Raw genomic sequence first — 21,895 nt, 5'->3', positions numbered from 1 at the left:
CCAGGAGAGGGTGGCTTTGGTCTTGAGGGGGAGGAACACACACACACACACACAACACACTGCTGCAGACACACACACACACAACACACACACACATACACACACACACACAACACACTGCTGCAGACACACACACACACAGAGACACACAGAGACACACACACACACACACACAAAACACACTGCTGCAGACACACACACACACAGAGACACACAGAGACACACACATACACATACACACACACAACACACTGCTGCAGACACACACACAGACACACAGACACAGACACACAGACACACACATACACACACACACACACAGACAGACACACACACACACACACACACACACAACACACTGCTGCAGACACATACACATACACAGACACAACACAGACACAGACACACACATACACACACAGACACACACACACAGACGCAACACACTGCTGCAGACACACACACACACACACACACACACACTCACACACACACACACACACACACACACACACACACACACACACACACACACACACACAGGGAGGTCTGGGAAACAGCAACGGCAGAACCAAAACAAAGCCGTTGCTGCTGCCTGCCCCGACAGCACCTGTAGGGAGGGCAGAGAGAGGGCAGAGTGAGGGCAGAGGCTGGCTTCAACATGGCCGCACAGCCAGCGATCACAGCCTGGTCCCACCCAGGATCACCAGAGGACACCACCACTCCTTGACACATGGAAACTCTGATGATGCAGCTACAGTGGATGAAGTCATAGCTGTGGACTCTTTGATTGTTTAAAGACCAATCAAATACCATCAGTCCGGGATATGTTATCAATTAATCAGTGTAGAAGGAAATGTGCCTTTAGTCAAGGTACACAGCTGTGAGGGGGGGAGGGGAGAAACAACATCTTGACTTCTTAACAGACCTCTCTCTCCCACTCCCTCTCTCTCTCACTCCCTCTCTCTCTCACTCCCTCTCTTTCTCTTCCTCTCTCTAACATCCAAGAAGTCGTCTCACCTTGACTACCTCAATGAAAAACCATAACCATGAGAATAACAACAGTTGTGAAAGCATGTGTGTGTGTGTTTCAATCGATCCCTGTACTGTATATGATAATACAGAGATGATTGGCAGGCAAGTCAGTCTGCATTGAAAGTAGAAATGGTAGAGACATGTGCTGTGAGTGTGTGTGTGAGCGTGTGTCTGTGTGTGTGTGTGTGTGTGAGTGTGTGTCTGTCTGTGTGTGAGCGTGTGTGTGTGAGCATGTGTGTGTGTGTGTGTGCGTGTGTCTGTGTTCTGGAGATAGGAACCATAATGAAAGCTTAGTGTCACCCTCGAATGCTCCCATTAGCCTATTAACAAAACACTGAGAAGTTCAGCTAGAAACTCCTCATCCATGCTCCCCTCAGGGCAGCTCGGAAAGGGAAGGAAGGGGAAAAACAGAGCCTTCGACAGCTCCGTGGGCAAACCTCAATCCTCACTGTAGCCCGGCCAAGAAATAAATTAAAAAGATTGGGTGTTTTGAAAGCCACGGCTTTGAGACCAGAGATGAAGTTTTTCTTCTCATGCTTAACAACTTGTTCTTGTTGTCCAACTGTTCAAAGATCAATCCAATTAGCTCGCTCGTCTCTCACCGCAAGCATGTGGAGGACGATGACTGGGATGGATGTGCAGGAAGAGTGTGTGTGTGTGTGTGTGTGTTTGTGTGTGTGTGCAACATACACTCGTCCTCAATCGGAGCTTGGATGACAGTGTATAAAATGTATGAAGTGAGGTCAAACACACAGCAGGCGGGCAAAGTTTAAGTTATTTATTAAAATAAGACACTTTTTTTATTTAAATATTTTTTTTGGTCAGAACCTAAAGTTCTCACCACTTTATCATGAGCACATTCCCAAGGGAACTAACTAAAGACACCACTGTTGGGTCTGCAGACAGAGGGGGAAGGGAACTCCTCTCATAGAGCTAAAATGGTTGGAGGCATCAGAACTTCCACCTGGCATAATATCGTGAGTTAGAAAGATCAGGTTCTATCTCCGTTTAGGTAGTTCAGAGATATTGAGCGTCAAAGTTTTTACATTCCATTATGTTTTGTGAGATGGAACCTTTGTATTTTAAGAATTACTAACTAAAAAATGTAAACATTTAAAAAAATAACACCACACAGGCATTAATAAACATGGATCAGATTATGTAAAAAAACTAAATTCTGACAAAAATTGAGATAGAACCTTATAATTCTAACGTCACAATATGACAATTAGAGATGAGTACTCATATATATATTCATATATTATTTCTATATTTGTATATTCATTTCTTAGACCAACCCAATCCTTTCAGATCTATAGCAGGGCCTAGGGTAGAGTGACTGATTATGAATCCAGCACGACTCTACAGTATTGCAATGAAAGACGGCATTCTAGTGACACACCTGTAATGAATACTGTCTTCAGGTACGACTAGAGGACCGCTACAGCCAGACAGGTGAGACAGCAGGAGAGAGGGACATGTGCTTCAAAGGCAAACTATTGGGTACGCAACAGAATCACAGAATAAACACGTGAATAAAGGGACTTTAACAGATCAAACAGAACCAAACAGATCAGAGGCTCCAGAGCCAACCATACATGTGCATCCAGGATGAACTCAGGGTGGAGGAGGGTTGAAGTGACGCTACGGTGATGAAGTGACATCAGTTCCTTCATTTATAGGAGACCTCTTTTGGTCTCGTGGCAGCCGCAGCATACCTCTGCTTCCGACACTCAGAAATACCCCCAGTAGCTCCCAGAATACACCCTCAGCACCCACCCCAGCACCCAGAATACCCCCCAGCACCCTGCCCCGTCAGGGCTGCAGGCCTGGGCAAGTTACCCAGAGCCCAGAGCAAGCTTAGAATAGTGACGACACTAAAACAGAGAGGGACTTTTTTTTTAAAACAGTGAGCCCATCAGTGTCAGGAATTAACTACCAATCAGTGTTTCCCCTACCCTAATAGTCGTCCCCGTACTCCAAGATTTCTACATATTGCTAAGGGATACGCTTCTCTCAGGGTGTGTCTTTCAACGGTCTACCCTTTACCCTGAAGTGTGTGATTGGTGTAAGAGCCCATGCTTACTGTACACCAATCCTACATTTTCAAATCTGTGTGTGTGTGTGGTCGGTGCACAAGTGCACACTTAAGGGAAATGAGTGGAGACTTCGGACACACAACATAGGTCTTTAAGTATTAAAATCTATTTTCTTCTCACAGGTCAATGGGATCGTTATGGCTATTTCTAACTGGTGTTCTTCTGAGGTAGAGCCTGCCACCTACTGGCCTGTTTTAAGAACAGCATGATCTTCCAGTGACCAAACAGCAGAGGGCGCTAACATACATGCATGCTCTCTTGGGATGAAAACAGGGTTCATCAGTCTCATGATGAGTCCATCAAAACCATTCGACAACACAGTAATCAACACAGACCGCAATGACTGGGGAAAGGAGGGGTGACTTACAAACTCTCATGGGAGGAAGTCACATTTGCAATCGGTTCACCACCACTGAATCATCACTGTCACCAACTGTCAAGTAACCACGCACAACAACATTAACAACGGTCATACTCCCACTAATGCATTCAATGAACATGAACAGTCAATGAACATGAACAATAACTAGGGACTAATACAGGGGACTACTGGGGACTAATTTACTAGGTCAATAATCAATCAAGTGCATTAGGAACAAAATAACATGTAGCTGTTGGCGTAGACATCATCTATTTAATCTCTCATTGCCAACACTACCATATCGTGAGTTTAGAATGATACGGTTCTATCTCCGTTTAGGGCAGTTCAGAGATATTGAGCGTCAAAGTTTGTGAGATGGAACCTTTGTATTTTATTAATTACTAACTAAAACATTTCAACATTTTAAAAAATAACACCACACAGGCATTAATAAACACCTAATGGATCAGATTATATATAATAAAAAATAAAAAAACGATTTTGACAAAAATGGAGATAGAACCTTAGAATTCTAACGTCACGATATGAAGAATTAAATAACTGACACTGTTTGCAGTGAATGAATCAGACCCTACTCCAGACAGGGTCATGCCCCTGCCCCTCATGGCTAGTAGACAATTAAGATTAAGGCTTTTAGTCTTTACTACGCAGCTCCCACGTAAAGTCTTCCACAACTGGCTCTAAATAAATACATCTATAGGTCTATATACACTCACCGGACACTTTATTAGGAACACCTGTACAGCCTCTCATTCATTCAGGTGGTGTAATGGTGTGGGGGAATAATATTTTTCTTGGCACACTTTGGGCCCATTACATGCCCAGGCCCAGCGTGATAACGCACCGTGTCGCAAAGCAAAGGTCATCTCAAACTGGTTTCTGGAACATGACAACGGGTTCAGTGTTCTTCAGTGGCCATTCCCAGTCACTGGACCTGAACCCAATAGCACACCTTTGGGATGTGGTAGAACGGGAGATTCACCGCTTCAAAGTGCACCTGAGAATCTGCAGTAATTGCGTGATGCAATCACGTCATCATCACGGACCAGAATCTCAAAGCAATGTTGCCGACATCTTGTGGAATCGATGCCACGAAGAGTTGAGGCTGTTTTGAGACCAGTATTAGTACAGAGTTCCTAATAAAGTGTTCAGTGAGTGTATATTAGCCATAACTCAGGTTTGGGGTGCATTCAGTTTCAATTGAGTAAATTCAGGGGAATAATGAGAATTCAGTTCAGATAATTGAAAGATTATGATCGTTATACTTGGTTATCGTTATACGTGGACTTGTGACTGAGCTCCTGAATTGAATGTCAATGCATCCCCTGAATATACTGAATATACTTAACTGAATATATTTAGCTGAATATACTTAACTGAATATATTTAGCTGAATATACTTAACTGAATATATTTAGCTGAATATATTTAACTGAAATGGAATTGACTGCCCACTGTCCTACACCCATATAAGGTGCGTACACATTTAAAGTGCGTACATGCGTACACAAGCAGGCCTAGACAGGACTGACAACACAGGCAGTGGGATGGACAGCTGTAGTTCTAGATTTTGCAGGGTTGTAGTTCTAGATTTGCAGGGTTGTAGTTCTAGATTTGCAGAGTTCTCGTTTCTTGATTGGTGGGATGATGGCTCATCATCTGAGCTTGGGGAAGATTCTGATGAAGAGGATCATGCTGATGAAGGTGAAGGAGACCAGGATGAGCATCAGCCACAGGAACCAGTTGACGGACTTCTTGGTGTGCTGCTCCAGTCGCTCCGACTCGGTCTTCAGCTTCTCAAAGTTCACGTCTGCCTGCCGCATCGACTGGCTCAGGGTCTGAGAGAGACAGAGACAAACCGTGACGTTAGAATTATAAGGTTCTATCTCCATTTTTGTCAAAATTTAGTTTTTTTACATAATCTGATCCATTAGGTGTTTATTAATGCCTGTGTGGTGTTCTTTTTAAAATGTTTAAATCTTTTAGTTAGTAATTAATAAAATACAAAGGTTCCATCTCACAACACATAATGGAATGTAAAAACTTTGACGCTCAATATCTCTGAACTGCCCTAAACGGAGATAGAACCTTCTCATTCTAAGGTCAAGAAACAAGACAACCATCACAACCCTTTGCTGCGGCTGTCGTTCACTGTCGACTAGGTCATCGCCTGAGAGACGGAGGGACATACCACAAAACAAATAGACAACACGACTAAAGAAATGTGTTTGTCTGCCAGGTTCTAGAACCATAGGAGAAGAACACACACTCAACACAGTCTTAACGTGTGGAGGCATGACTGTGCACAGACACGGTGAACTTTCTGGCCTCGTGCCAAACTGTTAAGTCATATGTTGTTCAAGACCTCATAGAGATTACCACATCCTAATCAGATGTGTATAACCCAGAAGTAACTGGTGCAATACTGCCACCTCCTGGAGGGACACAGATAACGGTAAAGGAGAGGATATTTGAAATGGCTAATCCTAGACACTTCATGTAGCAAGATGGTGATAGCTACATACAGTGCCCTCCATAAGTATTGGAAAAGGAAGCATTTTGTCATATTTTAGCTCTATACTTTACACACACTTTCTCCCCCTATTTCAGGGCTCCAGAAGTATTGGGAAAGAAACATAGAAAGCACTCATGTTTAGTATTTTTGACGACAATCCTTTGCATGCAACAACTGCCTGAAGTCTGCGACCCATTGACTCCACCAGACACTGGGTATCATCTCTGGTGACACTCTGCCAGGCCTGTAATGTAACCATGGTGACGCTCCGCCAGCCCTGTACTGTAACCATGGTGACGCTCCGCTAGCCCTGTACGGTAACCATGGTGATGCCCTGCCAGCCCTGTACCTCAGTTGTTACAATCTTCAGTTATTGTTTGTTTTTAAGTCTTTCTGCCTTAAGTTCCCTCTTCAGCAAATGAAATGCATGTTCAAGGCTCGATTTTAACACGTGTTTAAAACCTGTGTTCTCGACAAGTGAGTATTATTGCTTTAGACCGGTCTGAATTGTTAGCCATAGCTGGGTTTGCACTTCACCCGTTTTTTTTCTTGTACCTGAGATTTAAGGGAAGCTGGAGGAACTTGAAGCTCTAGTTTATCTGTGGTCGCCATGACGATGCTAAATTACTGACAATCTCTCTGTGGCGTGTGTGCGCGTGCGTACTGGCTGAGATTATTTCAACACCAAAAAATGCAGTGAGTCAAAGAAGGCTGCATTCATTCGGTACACACACACAGGGTTCCCACACCTTCTGAAACATCAAATTCAAGCACTTTTCAAGGACTTTCAAGACTCAATTCCCTCAAATTCAAGGACCCAACACAGCATTTATATAATAGGAACTATCCGCTCACAGACAACAATTAAAAAGAGAGGCTTTAATGTGTGAACACTAGATGGTCTCTTGCCTTCTCTACCACAGCACAGCAAAATAATATACCGTAGTTTGAAATATGTTGTAATGATATATTTATGATAGTTTCTTTCTGTTTTCGCAGCCCTAAATTGCTTCCTTGACTTGCAGTGACAACTAGTACTAGACTCCATCGGAAAATAAATAAATAGTAGACTCTATAGAAAAATATGAAGTCTAGAATCAATATTAGACAGTGACAGCTCTCACTGTATTAATAGAAATTAGACCTATCCATCCCCTCAGATCTACGGATATAACTCAGGCTATGGAGGGAATATACCACAGGGTTCCTACAAGTTTCAACAAGTCAAATTTAAGACCTTTTTAGACCTTTTTTAGACTCTTTGGATATAATTTTAGACCTATCCGCGACACCGTATGATAGCTTTTTGTCATCCTCGAGGTGATGAAATTAGGGATTTCACTGCCACACAGACAAAAAAGGAAGCGAATTGGCATTTTGTTGGTTCCAGCTTGATTCACTTCCGCGTAAATAGATGTGGTCGGGCTGATTTCCTTGCAGGATCTAATTTTTAAGGCCTAGCACCTAATTTTTACACCGAATAACTGAAATTTGAGACCTTTTTAGGCCTTATAAATCGGATTGCTGGATTTTACACTTTAAGGCTTTTTAAGACCCGTGTGGGAACCCTGATACCAGGGTTCTGCGAGGTCTCTGCTGCTCACCTGGTTGTCCTGTTTGATGATGTTCTGTGCCGCCAACGTGTTGTTCTTCAGGTTGCGGGCCAGGTTGAGCATGTCCTCCGCCAGCTTCTCCTGCAGGTTGTGATGGTGCTGCAGGACGGCGTCCAGCTCCACTGCGGACTGCCTCTCGTCCAGCCCAAGGCCCCTGGAGTAGGACCGATGGATTCATTTATTTATTGATTGGTTGGTTGGTTGGTTGATTTCTATTGTTGGTTATTGTTGGTTGATTTCTATTGGTTATAAAAACTGTTTCATGTGGTGATAAGATGGCCACACCGTATGGATGACGTGGGTGAACATAGTCATGCTTTACCTTCTATTCCGCAAGTCTGTTTCTGAGGTCCCTGTTGAGAAGCAAAGTTATTCAAAGGAAAAACATTGTCATAAGTCTCATAGACATCACACATCCCATAAAGACAGGATGCTTACCTTTGCCTGGCGACGCCTGCAAAGAAACAGAAATGAAAGCAAATGGTTAGCCAGAAGAACAGAACAGACAGAAGCTTTTTAGAGCAGTGATCCTCACCCCTGGTCCTGGAGAGACAAGGTACTAAAGGTGTTTGTCCTCTCAGCAGGGACACACCTCATACAGCTAGTCAACGATCCATGACCAGGATTGAGTATTACTATTTGAGACTATTGTGATCCATCCAAGAGTGTAAGTGTGTGTGTGTGTGTGTATATAAGTGTGTGTGTGTGTGTGTATAAGAGAGTGTGTGTGTGTGTGTGTGTGTGTGTGTAAGTGCATGTGTGTGTGTGTGTATAAGAGTGTGTGTGTGTGTATAAGAGTGTGTGTGTGTATAAGAGTGTGTGTGTGTGTGTGTGTGTGTGTGAGTATATGTGTGTGTGTGTGTGTGTGTGTGTGTGTGTGTGTGTGTGTGTGTGTGTGTGTGTGTCTGTATAAGAGTGTGTGTGTGTGTGTGAGAGAGAGAGTTTGAGAGTGTGAGAAGTCAGCTTACAGTGCCCAATAGCTCGTTCCTCATCTCTCCTGTGCACCGGGCTTTAGTCTGCATGTGAACCGTTTTGCTGGCTGGCATCCTCTCATTGGCTATGGTGGGGGTCCGACCGGGAGCTAGGAACTGATTGGCCAGGGCTTTCTCTGTGGGGGAAGACTAAACACAACGCAGAGGAAATAGGAAATAAGTAACGTGAATAATATATCATTAATAGTCAAACTGAAGGTAACAACAAACAGACCACTAGTATCTAATACAAATAGCATAAAATTAGAACAACTATTTGTGTTATGGACCAGAATAAAATCCATGACAATGTCTTGTGTCGATACTGACCAGTTTCTCTGCTTCTAGAAGTCCTTTCAGGAACTCAACTTTCCGTGTGTAGTCTGTCAACACTTCTGCTGTGGGTTTGCTGAGGGGAAAAGGAGAGAAGTGAGAACATGTGACGACAGAATGAATAACAACATGTTACACCTCAGAAGGTAAACTAAGCTGAAACCATGCTAGACAGTGCTACTAATGACTAATGTAGATAGAGTCCAGCATAATCAACAGCAGTGCTGCGGCTGTGGCGCAGGAGGTAGAGTCTAATGATCGCAAGGTTGGCAGATCAGCGGTTCGAGCCCCGGCTGGCCACATGTCGAAGTGTCCTTGGGCAAGGCACTGAACCCCAAAATTGCTCCCAGTGAGCGGGCCAGCGCCTTGCATGGTAGCTTGCCGCCATTGGTGTGTGAATGTGTGTGTGAATGGGTGAATGAGAGGCCGTTGTAAAGCACTTTGGAGCAGCAAAAAAAGGCGCTATATAAGTGTCAACCATTTACATAAAGTTTTAAGCAATCAATCCAAGCGGAATTTTGTTAAGCAAGAGGTAATATATATAATATATAATATATATATGTATGTAAGTAAGATTTCATGTCTTGCATCACCTTGTTTTTCTGGGTTATAAATAACCTACGGAGATGTGACAGTATGCCATAAAGCCTATGTGTTTTGCATAAAAGTAAAACCAGCTTGACAACAATTTTTTGCCATTGGGGATAGACTAGATACAAGACCACACATGACATTGAACTATAAACCAATTCATCAACAGCCTTGACTTTACCTTGGGCTCTTTCTCAAAGCCACCAACATCTCTTCGAGCGCAGCAACGTACTACAGAGAAAAGGATAGACGGTTACTTTCAATAGCCCCTTTCACACAGAAGTTAATAGTAAATTAGTGATTTTCCGCCAATGTTAACTTGCAAGGCAGCACATTCATTCATTCATTCACATTCTTGTGTCTTGTATTCAAACAGACAGGGCCATTTAGGACACATGCATTTCTTTTTACCAAGTTCTGCTCCAACACATTTGCACGGTTCTTAAGAATGAAGAATCTATGCAGTTCATAGGCAGTGAACAACAGCTACAGATCGGTTCTTTTCACAATTTATGCCAAAGTTTTTTTTTACAAATCAACAACTAGGCTTAGACTAGTTACTAATGGGTAAAAGACCCAGATATCATAGAAATCATAGATTAGTCTTTCCTACTCGTCTTGTGTAGTTGGCATTACAACTGACACACAGAAAGAAAGACAGCTATAATAGATGTATATTAAGTTAAATGCAAGCCTGGCAAGAGCATAACAAGGAACAGTATGCAATCACGGTATAGATAAGTAAACAAAGAAATAAAGAAAAATAAAGTGCAATTCATTTGTAAGTGAGGATAGATGAGATGGTCGTGTTGGTCTATGCTACCATGTCTGTTATGATTGTAATAATGTCCCTCTCTAGAACGAGATGATGTATCTCTAGGGGTTCATCCTGATAAATAAATTCACAACATATGTCATCACTCAGCATCCAGCGCACTTGCATTGTCAGGGAGGGTTTTTCTTTTTAGTTTGATATTTGGTAATTAATTAATCACACATTAACCACATTAATCTGTTGGTCAGTTGGCGCTATGCCAAAGATAGCTGAGTAGGCTATAGGTTGCAGGTTCAGATCTAGTGCCTGTGAGAGGGTCCTGAAAACTGCTGCCCAATAATCAAATAATAAGGGACATGACCAAAACATGTGTGTTAGCGTTGCCGGAGCGTTATGACATCTGCTACAATTCTCATCTACGTTAGGATGTTAAAGCTAATCTAACATAAACACAGTGACCTATGACCATCATCACTGGAGGATGGACGACCTGCTCGCTGCTACTGCTGAGGACGTGGCTGTCTGTCTGTCCTGCTGGCTGGCTGCTGTCAACATCACATTATTCTGACAGGTTTTATCTGCCAGTTGATAAAAGAAGTCACATAGTTAAACGACAGAGCACCATGAACATGTTTACCTTCTCCAGCCTCCACTCCGCCTCCCCCCTCCTCTCCGAGGCCATGGACTCACAGCGGGACAACAGCCTGACGAAGTTGATCTCCAGCCGAGACGAAGCCATGTTTGAAAATGACAGAGTGTCGCGAGGATATGACGTAGTCAGTAACGGATGTAGTGGTAGTAGGCGGGAGATACGAATACATATAATAATATACTTTTAGTAATAAAATATATTATAGTATAATATATAGTATAATAGTATAATAATAATACTTTTTGTGCGAATGATATCATTTTCGCTTCACGCACACTCGCGCACGCGCACGCACACACACACACGCACACACACACGCACACGCACACACACACACACACACACACACACACACACACACACACACACACACACACACACACACACACACACACACACACACACACACACACACACACACACACACACACACACACACACACACACACACACACACACACACACACACACACACACACACACACACACACACACACACACACACACACACACACACACACACACACACACACACACACACACACACACACACACACACACACACACACACACACACACACACACACACACACACACACACACACACACACACACACACACACACACACACACACACACACACTCTCTCTCTGTGATTATGACAGGGTACTACTGTCTAACTGAGGAGGACACTTCATTTATGCTATGTCAGTAAAAATCTAAATATTATTTTGGTATTTTCATGTGTATCTGCAGCCAGCTAAACATACTTTTATCAAAATATGATTATGAAAAAAAATAAAAAAAATATGATGAAACATGAGTCATGTTTATTGTCATAGCATTTGTTTTTCAGTTACAACAAAAACATATCGTAAGTAGTGAAAAGTGAAAGTGAATGTCTGTATTTGATTTTCTTTAAATCTCTCCCTCTCTCTAAAAGAAGTATCTGACTAAAATAAGATGCTACAAACTCATTTGTAGATGCTAAAATGGCATCATTGGGAAGATCCTCCTATTTTTTGTGGAAATGGAATGCTATAATGCATATTTATCCTTTAATCCTATAAAATATACACAGCATATTTTATACAAAGTGCAGGTCCACTATTACAATGCCAATAATGGGGTAGTGGTGGCCTAGTCTTGGATAGTGAGTTGGACGTGATCAGAAGTTTCAAATCTGGGAACACCTGGGAACACCACCACACCACCAGTGTGCCCTTGAGCAAGGCACTCAGCCCTAAATGACTCCAGGGAGATTGTCCTTGTAATCTCTAGTTGTAAATAGCTTTGGATAAAAGCATCTGCTAAATGGTAAACATGTAATGACATCAGAAAATCACCAGGATATAAGCTATTATCCTGTTTGGGATATCAGACAGAAAATAGGCTGCTTCTGGCCAATACACTGTTCAACGGCAGTATTGATGTGTGATTGATCACTGCTAATTTTAGGTCCAACATATGAGGCGTTTCCTCGGTCCTAGGGGTCGCAGGGAGGTGATGACATCCGTTTCCTTCTGCGGATCAAGTGAACCAGGAAGCCCAGGGAGGAGAGAGCGACCGCAGAGACAACAGTGGAACCTGCATAGGTGGCTGCTGCTGTTGTGGTGCTGGAGACCTCATTTGCTGGAGAACAACACAGCCAAAATACACAATTTACAGGTCAGAGATCAAAGGTCAGTGGCCCATGTCAAACTTGATTAATCGAAGCCCTACAGTGACTACACTTGTGTTCAATCCATTGTCCACTCTGACCTCTTGTGAGTTGGTATGAGGACATTCTGACCATGTTATGACCATGATAGCCTGTTGAATAACACCCTGCTCACCTTCCCCCTCCCCTTTCGTTATAGCTGCTTCCTTCAATGTTTCTATGGGTCCGACCTTGTTATGTAAGTTAGTGGGTCCAACTGTGAAAAGAATGAAAATCAAACATAAAACAAGTCTACATGTTTCTAATATAGGACAGGGAAGTTCTAAAATCTCTCTGATATGATATACTGTACACTGATTTTGAATCAGTAGAATTGTGTTGTGTTTGGCTTCCAACCCGAGCACGGCACAGAGTCAGTTAAATCTGAGGTCCTCACAAGACTGTTGAGAGGCGCCAGTAGAAGTACTTCTGGGGTCGTCAACATCATCTGACAACAAACAACCATTAAACACTGAACTTTAACATACATGAACATGTCAACCCTTTAGTCAATGTAAAAACTCTAACGGTAGCTACTTTTCATCTGTTATATTTACAATAACAGAGATATTTACAATAATAGAGATATTTACAATAATAGAGATATTTACTGACGTTCAACAGGAGGAGGTGTCGTATGCAGTAGTGATGTTGGTTGACTCTCTGGTAATATCTCTGTAGTGGTCGTAATGAAACTAACCACTTCTGTTGGTGTTGGGGGATCTGGTTCCATGAGAAATAATATACACTTGTAGGATTATTGTAACAACAATTGAAAAGTACTATCTGTTTGTCCTCTTTCCAACTGATTCTTAGATTCTACATACAGTATTATTCTTTTTAAAATATGTTTTAGGGCATTTCTCCTTTTTTGGGATAGAGACAGGATGGGTGAGAGAGAGGACGAAGGATGGGTGAGAGAGAGGAGGGATGACATGCATTTTAGGGCCGGAATCAAACCAGGGACCCTGCGACTACATGGCATGTGCCTAGTTAGCTACACCACCCAGGCACCCCATACATACAGTATTTCTAATAGGACAGGGAAGTTCAATAATAGAGATATTTACAATAACAGAGATATTTACAATAACAGAGATATTTACTGACTTTCAACAGGAGGAGGTGTTGTATGCAGCAGTGATGCTGGGTGACTCTCTGGTAATATCTCTGTGGTGGTCGTAATGAAACTAACCACTTCTGTTGGTGTTGGAGGATCTGGTTCCATGAGAAATAAGATACAGTACACTTGTAGGATTATTGTAACAATTGAAAAGTACTTCTACTTCTAGTATAGTAGAATATAGCCTAGCATATTATTATATAGTAGCTATTCAACTGTACTTTCCTAAATTAGTGAAATAAACAGAACTTTATTCCCAAAAATCTAAAATCTAAAAATATCAAAACCAATTAAGAATTTACCTTGGAATTGTATGGCAAGACGAGCCTGTTCAGTAAAGCTCTGGGAGCCGATAGATAGTTTAGCTTCACATAGATAATCAGTTGGTCCTGTTCCCATCTGACTCTGAGAAGAAAGCGTGTAGCTCCACATCTGGTCGCTATCACAGTCTGACTCCAGGTCTGACTCCAGGAGCTCAGTACGGGACAGATGCATCTGTACGTTGCCATCATTGCCATAGTAGACATTGTTTAAGGTACATTTCACCTGATAAGGCTGACCAGACACAGGTCTCACAGGCACAGTAGAGATGACAGGCGATGGGAAAGCTGCAGGAATCACAGGTGACAATGAGGTGCATGATGACTCCCAGTTAGAAAAGAGTCAAATTCTGATCTTTATTTGTCATGTTACAAACATAACAGACGTAAGTCATACTAAAAAACAGGAAATCATGATCACATGATTGATGAAGAAATCATGCAAAACCATGAAATCAAATGCATATGTTACGGTACATGTGGGAAAACTAGGGTTAGGGTTAGGTGCTAGGGTGCTAGGGTTACGGTTAGGGTTAGGGTTAGGGTTAGACATGCCAGCATGTACTAAGTCACCCTAACACCTAACCCTAACCCTAGTTTTCCCACATGTACCGTAACACATATAAAACAATCCACAAAAGGAATCATGAAACATAAATGATGATAGAGAGTGATCCACTAAATCATAATAACATGCCATCACAGATAAGGAATGCTGTCAACCATCCTGCTTCAGTTACTCACAGTAAACTCTGAGTTTGATGGTGGCCTTCTCGTTCCTGGTGTTGCATTTCACCAGGCAGATGTACTTCCCGTTATATTTGAGGTTGACATCAGTGAACTGTAGAGTGCTCCTGCCTGTAGTTTCAGTCTCAACGCCGTAGCTCTCGTCCAGCCCCATCCACAGGGGCTTAGCGTTGGGACAGGTGGTCTCACAGGTGAGGGTCACGTCATCGCCCAGTTTGACGACAGGGTCGTGAGGAGTGATGGTTACCATGGTCACTGTTCTGTCACAGAATATGGAATCTGCACACAAAGTGATATCGATAGAAAATAAGCAATTATATTTAAGGTTTTACATTTGTCTACAATTGTTTATATAGATAGCATTATATTTAATACCTGCAAATATTCCTACATTAGAGCTGTATATGTCCTATTGACAAAGTCAAGTAAATAATAGATTGTGTACCTTTAAAGGCCAGTAAGATGTAGAAAGGTAGAATTCGATGGTGTTGCAGGTGTCCCATTGTCCTCTGCAGTGTGCCACGCGTGTCAGTGTTAGGGCTGCAGGAGTCTACCAAGCCAGTGATAGGGAGGTGTAGAAGTGAGAAGATAGAGAGAGAAAGAGAGAGAGAGAGAAAGAGAGAGAGAGAGAGAGAGAGAGAGAAGGAGAAAGAGAGAGAGAGAGAGAAGGAGAAAGAGAGAGAGAGAGTGACAGTGCAAAAGAGAGAGTGAGAGATAGAGAAAGAGAGAGAGGGAGACAGTGCGAAAGAGAGAGTGAGAGATAGAGAGAGAGTGTGAGAGAGAAAGAGAGAGAGGAGAGGATATGCATGCATATCCACAATCGACTTCCTGTTGAAAGGGATTTTTCACAAGAACATGTTTGTGTATCCAAAGAGAAACTAAATACAGAGAGTCACTGATTTCTCTAAGGGCCAAAACAGAAGAACAATGGAAATGATTTGGTTGTAGCGGGAAAAACAAATCTCTATAAACAAGATTCAAGAGTCAAAGTATTCTAGTTGGCTGCAGATATACATGAAAATACTAAAACAATATTTAGATTTTGACTGACATAACTGACCTGAAGGTCAACAGGAAAATGTGCAGCCCAAAATATATTTTCAGCGTGTTTCATAAATGTAGTGTCCTCATAGTTGCAGTAGTAGCACATTGTCTTAATGTGTATAATATAGACTACCTGGGTGTGGAGAAGCCTTCTATAACGGCTATCAGAGACAGATAATTAATTTCAAGATTCTGGTCATCACCTACAGAGCCCTCCATGGTCAGGCACCTGCCTACATCTGTGACCTACTGCGTCCTTACAGCCCCAGTCGGTCTCTCAGGTCCTCTGCCCAGGGTTTGTTGGTTGTCCCCCGTGCCAGATTGAAGACCCAGGGTGATGGAGCATTCCAAACCGTGGCCCCCAGGCTTTGGAACGCTCTGCCCTTGGATCTTAGATCAGCTGGCTCGGTCGAGGTTTTTAAAAAGCAGCTAAAGACTGTGTTGTATAGACAGGCTTTTGGATAGCCCCATGGGCTTGTCTCTCTGTGTCCTGTTGATGCTGTTGTCTGTTACTTGTTTTTATTTTCACTTGTTTTGCCTGTTTTAACCTGCTGTGGTTTTTTCGATCTTGTATTATGTTTTATTTGTGTTTCCTCCTTATATGTAAAGCACTTTAGAGCTGTGTGTCCTATACACTGTCTCCCTCTCTCTTTCTCCTTCTCTCTCTCTGATTTTTTGTTTTTAGTTTTTTTCTTTCCTAGCACCAGGGGAGCCCCCCCTCCCAAATTTCGTTGTTTGGTACCTGTACTATATCAATTACAATAAAGACCATTCATAAAGACCATTCATTCATTCATTCATTCACTTTGTGACCCTTGGTCTGGGAAAGGTGCTGTATAAATACATTTTACTTACTTACTTACTTAGAGCATGAACAGTGAAATCCATGACATGGCGGATATGACTGTAGCCTGGGTGTATGAGATAGTAAGAGTGTTCTGAGGTCAGGAGGATGTGTGATAGAGAACATTCTAGATTGAAGTAATCTCTTAGGATACAACTGCTGACTAAACGTGTTCTGTTGTATCCTGCAGCCCCTCCAACGTGTCACCCTTGTTCCAGGAACCCTTATGTGGACAAAGAAGAAATGTTTTTGTGTGCGTAGGCTATTGAAATTGTACCTCCTTAGACCAGAAAACCAGAGATGAACAACCTAGGTTTAGAAGAAGGTGATAGAAGAAGGTTTTTCCTTCTATCAGTGACCCCGGGCCTGAGCTAGATTATTCTTCCTGCTACGACTGGTGGATTGATGATTCACTTGCTTAGTCAAATGTATTGATTGTAAGTCGCTTTGGAATAAGGCGTCTACTAAATGCCCAAAATTGTAAAAAAAAGGTACGGTAGTCAGATCTTTGACAAAAACATCTTGTACTGTAGATGCAAATATGAAAGTATGACTTATTCTTTCTATACTGTGGGGCGGCTGTGGCGCAGGAGGTAGAGCTGCCGTCTATCGCAAGGTTGGCAGATCGACGGTTTGAGCCCCGGCTGGCCACATGTCGAAGTGTCCTTGGGCAAGACACTGAACCCCAAATTGCTCCCAATGAGCGGGCCGGTGCCTTGCATGGCAGCTTGCTGCCATTGGTGTGTGAATGTGTGTGTGAATGGGTGAATGAGAGGCCGTTGTAAAGCACTTTGGATAAAGGCGCTATATAAGTCAGTCCATTTACCATTTACATTGCCATCAAAAGCATGTCCTTGTTCTCAAAATCCGGTGTCGGAGGCACAAAGGTGTGGCAACTGGAGTTTTTCAGCGTTGACGTAAATCCAAACAAGCGAAGGCCACCCAGGCACTCAAAACAATGGATGACCTCAGCTCATACAAAATCAGCTCACCGACAAATCCCTCCACGCCTGCGCCCCCCAGTACCTAACTGACCTCCTCTCCCAACATACCCCTTCCCGGAACCTGCGGTACGCAGACATGGGCCTGCTGTCCACCCACCGCACCAACCTACGGACCTTTGGGGACAGAGCCTTCAGCGTGGCCGCACCTACACTCTGGAACTCCCTCCCCATAGTGATCCGCAACGCCCCCACCCTGGACTCCTTCAAATCAGCCCTTAAAACCCATCTGTTCACCAAGGCCTTTGGCCTGTAGTCACTGTGTCTGTCTGACCATTCCCCTTTAGAATTGTAAAGCGTCCTTGGGTTTTTGAAAGGCGCTATAGAAATCAAACTTATTATTATTATTATTATTAGCTCTGCAACTCCATCTAGAACGCACCAACAAAGGCCAGATAAGTTGGCACCCGGCTACCACAAGGAGAGATTGCACCAAGTGATTAGAACTTCTGAAAGACTTCTAAAGAACAATGAAGAATGATGAACATATCCTGACCTCCTGTCCACATCTCAACACCCCTGGGGACAGGATCATAAGAAGGGCAGAAGGCATCAGTTGAACTAGGTTTCTAATGTTCCAGCTCTGGGGTTGCCAGTTCAGGGTTTTCCACCTCTGTTGCCAGCACGGAGGGGTTTCCAGCTCGAGCTCTGTAATTGCTTTTGGCTCCTTGAAGCATGTCTTCCTGTTTTCCCCAGAAGTTAGAACATAGATAGACTATATATATATTTATTATTCAAGGATAGACAGTTTTCACAGTTGCTCTCTTGCTGATTTCGCTGTTCAAGAGGTAACACCTCTGCCCTTCCTATCTTCCTTTTGCCTTTCAACTTCAGGATATCATCATTATGAAACTATCAGTGAGGGGAAGAGAGCTTAGAATCATCCTAACCTGTCACCATGCCAGCGCCACGGTAAAAAAGAAGGAGAATACTGAGAACACACACGACTAACGCCAGGTCTCCATCCTGGTCACCTCAACAGGAGCAGGGGAATGATTACGGCAGCTGATTAGGGCGGCTGTGGCGCAGGAGATAGAGGAGCCGCCGTCTAACGATCGCAAGGTCGGCAGATCGGTGGTTCGAGCCCCGGCTGGCCACATGTCGAAGTGTCCTTGGGCAAGACACTGAACCCCAAAATTGCTCCCAGTGAGCAGGCCGGCCGGCGCCTTGCATGGTAGCTTGCCGCCATTAGTGTGTGAATGAATGGGTGGATGAGAGGCCGTTGTAAAGCGCTTTGGATAAAGGCGCTATATAAGTGCAGTCCATTACAACCACCAGCCTCTCCTGTACAGTCTGGCTACTGTGGGTCTGCTGCTGTTGTTCATCTGACGACTGAATCTTATCAGGTCTCTGCAGTTTATTTTCATAAAACAGCAGTTTACAATCACATACTGCATATGGATGTGTGTGTGGTGTGTGTGTGTGTGTGTGACAGGTTGATGAAAAACAAAACCATGACATGTTATTTCCCTCCCTCCTTCCCACCTGTTTATCAACCCTTGAAAATCACTACAAATGTTCTACGACAGACTTGAACAGTCTTCAGTGAGTGACGCATTCGATTTCAGTTTTTTCACCCCGGAATAGATAACGAACGGTGAGCAATAAGGAAGACAGAGCACAGCAGAGTATACAAGCATGAACTGTATTGTCCTGACTCCTGTTAACATACATTACAGCCCATAATATTCATTCATATCCCAGCCATTCGATCCCAGGCATTCCCAATAAATCGGCATTCTGCTCAGTTTACACAGACAGACCAACCGACCGACCAACCGTCATCCAACAACAGCAGTCCAGTCAAAGAGAGACATTAGTATTATTACATCATCATACAAATCAAACCCCCCCTTGGCTTTAAACGTATGTAGCAGAGAGGGCCTTCTTCTTTAGGCGTTCTGGACCAGATCCTGGTCCAAATAATCAGGAAAATCTTTCAAAGTGTTTTGCTTGAGCCTGCCCTGAGTGCCAGTGGGGCAGGGTTTGTACTTGTGGGACTTCCATTGGTTCCGTTGGTTCCATTGGTTCCGTTGGTTCCGTTGGTTCCATTGGTTCCGTTGGTTCCGTTGGTTCCGTCGGTTCCATTGTGCCAGGCAAACTCAACCACGCACAGCTGCAATTCTTTGAAGGGGGATACAGTACAGTACAGTTGAACAGAAGCCATGTAGATGTGGAACCGTTTACTGAGGAGAGGACCTAACAGAGTCATGTAGGGCGTGGCCCACAGCCCTGAGAAACAGGGTTGGCGTGTCTCTCGTCCAGAAGGAAAGTGTCTAGTGCTGCTCCCATGATCCCTTCCTTTGTCAAGTGAAAGCAGTTGTTCCTATACTGTGAGGAGACCCAGGGGGAGAGGGCAGAACGTGACGCCTGTCCTGTACAGGCGATAAGGCGGTAAGGCACCATAACAGCATTCAACGTCCTCAGTCCAACATATCTTGAGTCGGTACTATAAACATAAGAGTAGCATAGAAAAAGACATCCCCCCCACCTCCCCCCAACCATCCATCCATCCATCCATCCATCCCTCCCCCCACCCCCTCCATCCCCAGCTCTCCCCTTACTCATTAGAGATTTCAGGTAAAAAGAACCATTCATTTGTACACTGACAAAGGTACAAAATCAAGGCACTGTTGACGTTACATCGAGCGCGCTGTTTCAGCTCTCTAACCAGGGAGCCTAGGAATGGAAAGGTGCAACAACCTGCATGTTACTTTCCTCCAATTAACACAAAAAGTATTTTTTTCTTTTTAAAAAATGACACAAGTCCATGTTGGCCGCTCAAAAAACGCAGCGCGAATTTGCTGATTTCATTTTTGTATCATAAAAAACAACGACAACAATATATTAATAGTATAGAAAAAGTGCTAGGTGACATGTCCTGTTACGATCATCGTCATTAGTCACGAGTGTAGAAACAAAACATCCGAACGAACAGTTCCCATGACAACAGTGACAGTAACAGCCTGCCGGTTCTTTCCGCCCCGCGTCGCCATAGAGATCCACCATAGAGATCCACCATAGAGATCCACCATAGAGAGATCCACCATAGAGACATCCTATGCAGTGTTCACTTCCTATAGAGACTCTTCCTCAAGTCCTCCATCAAGCCTGCTTGTCTATAAAAGCTAAATCCGGGTTTGAGAAGCGTCTGTGAGTCTTCCCGGGTTTCTGAAGGAGGAGGTGGTGCGGGGTGGCGATGGAGTTGGAGGAGGAGGCGACGGAGTTGGAGGAGGAGGCGATGGAGGCGGAGGAGGAGGCGGGGAACAGGTCCGAGCCGGGTCCGATGTACAGGGACTGGATGCTGTCGGTACGGCGGCCCGGCTGCTCCCTCCTCCTGACCAGGCTGAAGTTCCCCCGGGGGGGGCCGTGGGGGGGGTTGAGGGTGTGGACCTGGGCGGGCGGGTGGTACTGGATCCCCGGGGGGAGCTTCACCGTCCCGGGGATGACGGGCTGCCGGCGTTGGAGCTGCAGCCTGACGGAGGAGGCGAAGGTGGGGGAGGAGGGGGAGGAGGAGGAGGGGGAGGGGGAGGGGGAGAGGGCCGCGGGGCCGAGGTTAGGCAGGGAGGAGCGGCCCCCCCCGGGGGTCTTGGCCCCGCGCAGGGCTAGCTCCAGGGGCTTAGGGGGGCACGCCGGCTTGGCGGTCCTCAGCTGGAGGGAAGCTCTTCTTCCTGGAGGAGAGGGAGGGACAGGAGAAGAAGGAGGAGTCAAAGGAGGAAGGGAGAGAGACAGAGAGAGAGAGAGAGAGAAGCCATTCAGCAAGGACTCGTAGTATAATCACTAAATGATGTCACCATGTTTATATACCCCGCCATCAACTGGTCAAGGTCTCAGCATGCTACACAGCATGCTACACAGCATGCCACACACACACACACACACACACACACACACACACACACACACACACCAGGGTTCGACATTAACGCAGTTTTACTAGCAAGTAAAACTTTCTCCGGGTTTGTTTGCGCGAGCCCGACGACGCTGCTAGATCCTGGATATTTTTACCTGTGTGCAGGAAGAACAACAGACGGCGCAGGCGCCAGACCAGACTAGATGATTGTGTAGTGAGGATATTATCAAAGCGTACGCGCCTGTCGATCACCCGTACGCTTTGATAACATCTTCACTCCACGATCATCTAGTCTAGT

At 44.2% G+C, this 21,895-nt stretch overlaps 2 protein-coding genes across 6 annotated transcripts in view; both read right to left on the bottom strand.

The window, feature by feature from the left end:
- Positions 1 to 5,171: 5,171 nt before the first annotated feature.
- On the bottom strand, positions 5,172 to 11,053 carry use1 (unconventional SNARE in the ER 1 homolog; the record flags this gene model as incomplete). Of its 5 annotated transcripts, none has more annotated exons than XM_080537121.1 (8): positions 5,172 to 5,354; positions 7,636 to 7,798; positions 7,967 to 7,997; positions 8,083 to 8,098; positions 8,613 to 8,765; positions 8,946 to 9,024; positions 9,721 to 9,770; positions 10,952 to 11,053. In XM_080537121.1, the coding sequence occupies 8 exons, from the start codon at positions 11,051 to 11,053 to the stop codon at positions 5,172 to 5,174; spliced, it is 777 nt and encodes a 258-aa protein (XP_080393247.1). The 5 variants fall into 5 exon arrangements, with proteins under 5 accessions (XP_080393247.1, XP_080393249.1, XP_080393246.1 ...); XM_080537123.1 differs by having other exon boundaries at positions 7,967 to 7,988; XM_080537120.1 differs by lacking the exon at positions 8,083 to 8,098 and having other exon boundaries at positions 7,967 to 8,013.
- Positions 11,054 to 20,376: 9,323 nt separating this feature from the next.
- LOC308161934 (myosin IXB) overlaps positions 20,377 to 21,895 on the bottom strand; it is a gene marked incomplete at its 5' end in the record, with an annotated part of 55,326 nt that continues 53,807 nt past the window's right edge. Inside the window, one exon of the mRNA XM_080536014.1 lies at positions 20,377 to 21,415. Coding sequence (XP_080392140.1) covers positions 20,850 to 21,415 — 566 coding nt within the window. The 3' untranslated portion in view covers positions 20,377 to 20,849. The remainder of the gene's footprint in view (positions 21,416 to 21,895) is intronic.

Source organism: Nansenia antarctica (assembly GCF_963989245.1).
Source record: "Nansenia antarctica genome assembly, chromosome: 7".
NCBI classification, from domain to species: Eukaryota; Metazoa; Chordata; class Actinopteri; order Argentiniformes; family Microstomatidae; genus Nansenia; species Nansenia antarctica.
The sequence above is the reverse complement of the archived record's forward strand: the minus strand, read 5'-3'. Positions and strand labels throughout refer to the sequence as shown.